The 6,000-nt window shown below is 34.6% G+C and overlaps 1 protein-coding gene across 1 annotated transcript in view; it reads right to left on the bottom strand.

The window, feature by feature from the left end:
- Positions 1-1,532: 1,532 nt before the first annotated feature.
- The window catches only part of LOC132014557 (uncharacterized protein C8orf34-like), an 80,766-nt gene continuing 76,298 nt past the window's right edge, over positions 1,533-6,000 (bottom strand). Inside the window, exon 5 of the mRNA XM_059395514.1 lies at positions 1,533-1,615. Within this exon, the coding sequence (XP_059251497.1) occupies positions 1,533-1,615 (83 nt within the window). The remainder of the gene's footprint in view (positions 1,616-6,000) is intronic.

Raw genomic sequence — 6,000 nt, 5'->3', positions numbered from 1 at the left:
ATATAAGTGAGAGAAGATGTTATTTGTTTTTCTCTGACTAATTTCATTCAGCAAACTATCCTCAAGTTTCATCCGTGTAGTTGCAAATGGCAAAAGTTCATTCTTTATGGTTCTTTATCCATTTATCTGTTGATGCGCACTGATGTTTTTTCTATATCTTGGCTATTGTAAATAGGGCACAGAACATGGGGATGCAGATATCTTTTCAAGACATATTTGTTTGTAACCATCCAGACAGTATTCTAAAGATGTAAATATATGATCATGTGTGTGTTTATGCATTGTATATGATAAAAATGAACTTATTTAATATACTGTTTTATAACTTACTTTTTATTGTAACATTATTATTAGAATATTTCCACATCAGACTATAGATATACAGATAGATGGATCCAGTTACTATCAGTATAAATACATGTATTTATCCAGTGAATATAAATCTCATCCTTCATAAGATGTACAGTATTCCATTATATAGATGCTACACTTTTTAAATCAATTCTCTTTTATTGGTCATTGGCTTGCTTACAGCTTTTCACATGTTTTCCATGTTTTAATATAAAACTTTTTTGTTTTATTATAAAACATGTGCAATGAACATAATATTCTGGAAACAACACAGTAGAGGCATTGCAGAAATTATTTCTTTAGGTGATTTGTTAATATAGAATTATTAGGTTAATGAACAACCATAGGAGGTAGTGTATTTTCCACTACTCAAGATATTGATGTAAGATTGAATGTCTAGGGCGCCTGGGTGGCTCAGTGGGTTAAGCCGCTGCCTTCGGCTCAGGTCATGATCTCAGGGTGCTGGGATCGAGTCCCACGTCGGGCTCTCTGCTCAGCAGGGAGCCTGCTTCCTCCTCTCTCTCTGCCTGCCTCTCTGCCTGCTTGTGATCTCTCTCTGTCAAATAAATAAATAAAATCTTTAAAAAAAAAAAAAAAAAAAAAAAAAAAAAAAAGATTGAATGTCTATTTTGTAGGGGCACAGTAGAGAAGTAATCAACATTAGATCAGAAGAGAAGTAGAGGTTCTAAAATTCTTTCTAATTTTGATAATTCTGTGATTCTCTGAGTGCTAAGGACAGACTCAACCTTTTGCTTCTCTCTGTAACACACTTGGGAGAAGAAACTATGAATTATTTATATTATATATCCAGTTTATATTAGTCTCATGTCCATGGATGTAAAATTGTTCTGGGATTCTGTATCTCTAAGATACATTTAATGGTGTCATAAAGTCCATGATCTTCACACATTGGGGGAATATGTCTTCATCTCAGTTCTACCTAAAAGTGATTTTCCTGACAAGGGGAAGGGATTTAAATTCCCACCCCACTTCCTCAGCATGGGAGAATACAGACTCAATGAGAAGCCTGAGATCCATAGAACATAACAAAAAGAGAAAGGAAACATTATGCAGAATAGGAGGGAACTCTGTTTCTTGCTAGAGATCATGTGAACTATGCTTTAAAAAAATCTGAACTTGGAGCAGTTGTGGATAGTACCCATAATTACCTGACATTGATATTAAATGCCCTGAGCAAACATACCAGAGTAGACCAGGGTAGGACAAGAAGAGCATGGAACACAAAGGAGAAGATCAGCAGAACCTGCGCAGTGAAAGAAAAAGAGATAATATGCTGGACCAGGAAAAAAGAAATCTATTAAACATAATACCTTAGCAGATTAATTGAAATTAATATAAAAAAACTACACTTAGAGTATATAGTGAGCTGGAATTACATATAAGTTAACTGCTTAATAGTGTGTATATCCTTATCCATACTGCAATCATTTTCAATTCAAATCTCTGCTGAATTTTAGATAAAATATAGGCAAAATGCCCTCCAACTGGTGTTATGAATATATATGTGGACTTTAAGAAGACCTCACACGAATCATATTCATAATTCTTATGTCCAGCATGGGTTAGGAAAGAAAGTAACACAGTTCAGGTGGCTACCCTAACACAACCTAATCAGGATTGGATATATATACATCACAGAATGGTGATGCTATCCTATTTGCAATTTCATGTCATCATCACTAAATTATTATGGTATCTATAAAAGTAGTACATATAAATACATAGATATTTTATTCATAATGCCTGGCATGTAACATTACATGCTAAATGTAATTCCTCTGAATGCATCCCTGAGGCAGAAGAACAGTGAGACAAAGAGACAGCAATATTCTAGGTTAAAAGAATGGCAAAGTAGAGTGGAGGATAAAAGCAGAACTAAAGAGATCAAGGGAGATAAGCAATTCCACATATCTTGAAGAGAAGGAAAATAGATTTAAGTCCAAGTCCTCCAAAGCAGATCTAGGCATTCTAGTCCTGCATGGTGTTAATATGATTGATTCACAAAAAAAGGCTCCTTGGTCAAAGAATTTTGGACAGGGATGCTTGAGTGGTTCAGTTGGTTAAGTGTCTGCCTTCAGCTCAGGTCATGATCCAAGGGTGCTGGGATCAAGTGTGGCATCCGGCTCCTTGCTCCTCTCCCTGCTTGTTTTCCCTCTCACTCTCTCTCTCCATCAAATAAATAAATAAATAAAATCTTAAAAAATAATTTTGGACAGCAACACACTATATCTGCTTTTTGCAGAATCAACATACACACAAGCATATTAAATAAAGGCTCTTAGAAGTCTTATGTAACTTGGTATTTATCAAAGTTAAATAAATGTACTAAATAAAACTGTAACGATATTTATCAAAGTTATTTGATATTAGATTTTCATATAGCTCATTTTTAAAAAATCTGTAGTGATCCATTGGTAAATTCTTTTTCAACTAGAGTCTAAGACACATATCAGTGCAAATGCTGTTTCACATAATTCAGCAACAAAATTTGAAAAAGTGTGGGTTTTGTACTCAGACCTGAGTTCAAATTCTGATTCCACCCATTCTTATATACATGACTCTGTACAAGTTTGCTCAGTATGCCCCTCAGAGGGTGGTTAAATGGGAAACACCTTTGCAAGAATCATTAAGTATATTTGATAATTTTATAGTATTCAAATTTCGATAAATAGGAACTACAAAAAAATTTGGACTGAATGATGATTGTATGGATGGAGAACTTGATAAACCTTTAGAAATCTTACACATGGAAGGGTTTTGAATGAAATAATGATGCATTCATATTTAAATGTTTTTTTACTATCCAAAGATATTAAAGATGCTTGCAAGAGAGCAATTGAGTTAATGCTCCACATTAGTGGCTCTCAAATTTTAAGTGTATTAGAATCATCTAGAGGGTTTTGTAAAACACAGGTTGCCCAGACTTCACTATTAGAGTTTCTGACTTAGCGGTTATGGAGAGGGATCCAAGGAAATTGTGTTTCTTTCCATTTCCAAAGAGATCCTGATGCTAATGCTTGTGAGGCTGGTTTGTAGACCACACTTTGTGTATCACTGCTCTGTGTAACATGGACTTTTGGTGAAGGATGAGGCCAGCTGTGGTTGGATATACTTGAAGAAAAAGTAGTGAGGTTTCTAGGTACAAAACCCGATGGAAGTGTAAGTTTAGTAGGAAATAGGTCATCTCAAGGGCAGGAGGTTTGTTACAGAGAATGTATTACAGTAATCTAAGATTTTAGAATTGGATGCTATTCCACATTTGACCAAAAAAAAAAAAAAATTACCTTAGATGATCACTACATTTGAGAGGGCCAAAAAATTGTAATAGTAGAGCAACTGGATAAGTCTCCCAAGTAGCAATTAAGTTTTCCTAATGGTAAGATTGGGGCAGAGACAAAAGCAATGAATCAAATGTAAAAACCCCACACAAAAGATTAGGAGTGATCAGTAAGATTATCATGACAAGGAAAGAAACAGGACAGCCAGACAAATGGGTGAACCAAAAGAGGAGGAGAATTTCAAGTAGAATGTTAATGCTACTTCATGATACTTGACATCTGGCAACTGAAAGAGGGAGCAGGGATGCCTGGGTGGTTCAGTCAGTTGGGCATCTGCCTTTGGCTCAGGTCATGATTCCAGGGTCCTGGGATCCAGCCCCTCATTGGGCTCCTTGCTCATGGGGGAAGCTGCTTCTCCCTCTGCCTGTCATGCCCCCAGTTTGTGTGCTCTCTCTCTCTCTCTCTCTCTCTCTCTGACAAATAAATAAATAAAATCTTAAAAAAAAAAAAAGGAAACGGAAGAAGGAGCAGCTTCTCCTGCTAAAGGTTATAAGGGTAGCAGTATTTTCTAGGAACCATTTCAAATAAGGTAAAAGAAAGGGAGGGTGCATGAAGAGTGTTCTTTGAATAGCACTGGTGGACAATCAGTTTGCAAATAAAATTCCAGTTCCATAGGGCACAGTGGAAAGATCTGGGAAATATAGCCACAGTGCTTAAGAAAACAAACATATGAAGAGACTTTATTTTGATAGGGTCAGTGGGGCAAGGCAAAGTGGCCAAAGATAATAGAAATAAAAGACAAAATTAACTGATCTCAAGTTTCTGAATTGAACTTTGGCATAATACTCGCTCTTGTGTGGCAGCTGATATACGTGTCCAGCCTTACACTGTTTCCCTCTGTGAAGCAGGACTGCTTACACTAGGGATGGCCCATTATTACTTAAGGGGATTAAGAAATGAAGTGCCTTTGGTTGCGGGAAGAAAAAGCAAATGAGAGAGTAGTCATAAAGTCTAGAAATAAAGGTAATATTTTTGTTTGCAGATTAGAACCTGCTTACTTTCTTCTTGAATGCTATAGGTACAGATATATTCAGTGAAAAACAGCAACACAAATCACCTGAGGCAGTGATCACAAATGCATATGTAGGGATAGATTTAAATGCTGCATTAATGCTCTATGTTCATTGCAACTCTGATTAAATTATCATTACAACAGAGGAAGAACACCCAGAACATATGAAATGTCATTGAACATATCATGTTTTGTTGTGTAGACTGATAAACTACTTATTACATATTTATGTGTATGTTTCTAGACATTGTAGCCTCCCTGAATAATCAGAAGGTAGAGACTCAGCCTTGGCCATTTCTCAAGTCACCTTCAAAGGTCACTTAAACAATATGAACTAAATGAACTTCATTCATTCAATTCATTCAGTAAATATTTATTAAATAATCAATGGTGAATATATAAATATTTATTAAATAAATGTGTTGAATACTTACAATGTCAAACAGGAGCATTAAGAATAAATATTCCCTAATAGGTTAATTTTGGAGATTAAATATGTGGAAGCAACTTATGAATTGTGAAGTCTTGAATGACTAGTAGAAACTTTCTGAAAATTATTTTAAATGTTAACAAATGGATAATCCTTTTGTCCTAATATGAAGGAGAAAGTCACATATAACATATGTTAAGAATATAAGGAAAGCCATGTTGTTGGTCTGAAGAATGTTTAATTATACTGAAGTTGATATATAGTTTTGGTATATTTAGTCAACATTTCATAACAACTCATTTTGAAGAAATTTGGCAGCCTGCTTTGAACAGTTGTTGTATTTTTAATATCTAACTATGGGATTTAAAACATGCTTAGTGTAATTACTAAATGTTATTTATTTTATTCTGTCAAAGCTTTAATTTTTAATGTTTATCATGTATGCCTCCCTTAATTTTCTGGATGACTTTGTATGTAGATAACAATTTGGAACATAGTGTAAATTTAACTAAATCAAGTTGAAGTTTATATTAAAAGCAGATTTTTCTACCAAATGTATTACTGCATGTTTCTTTATATGTCACTTTTTCTTATTTTCATGCTCTATAGTGTTTTCTTTATGATACAAACCTGCACTCAGTGAAATAATTCCTCTCTTGATACTATCTATATACACATTCTCCCTCCCCCTCCTATTTTTAGCTTATAGAGATGGAATGACATTCTTAGAGTAGAACATATGGCCTTGGACTGAGCTAGAATGTAGACTGCACTTATTAATTGTGTATCCTTGGGAAAGGATATTTAACAGATCTGAGTTTATAAAACCAGAGTAATATCATCTATAT

This window comes from Mustela nigripes, chromosome 3 (genome assembly GCF_022355385.1).
Source record: "Mustela nigripes isolate SB6536 chromosome 3, MUSNIG.SB6536, whole genome shotgun sequence".
Classification (NCBI taxonomy): domain Eukaryota; kingdom Metazoa; phylum Chordata; class Mammalia; order Carnivora; family Mustelidae; genus Mustela; species Mustela nigripes.
This window is presented reverse-complemented; position numbering and strand designations above follow the sequence as displayed.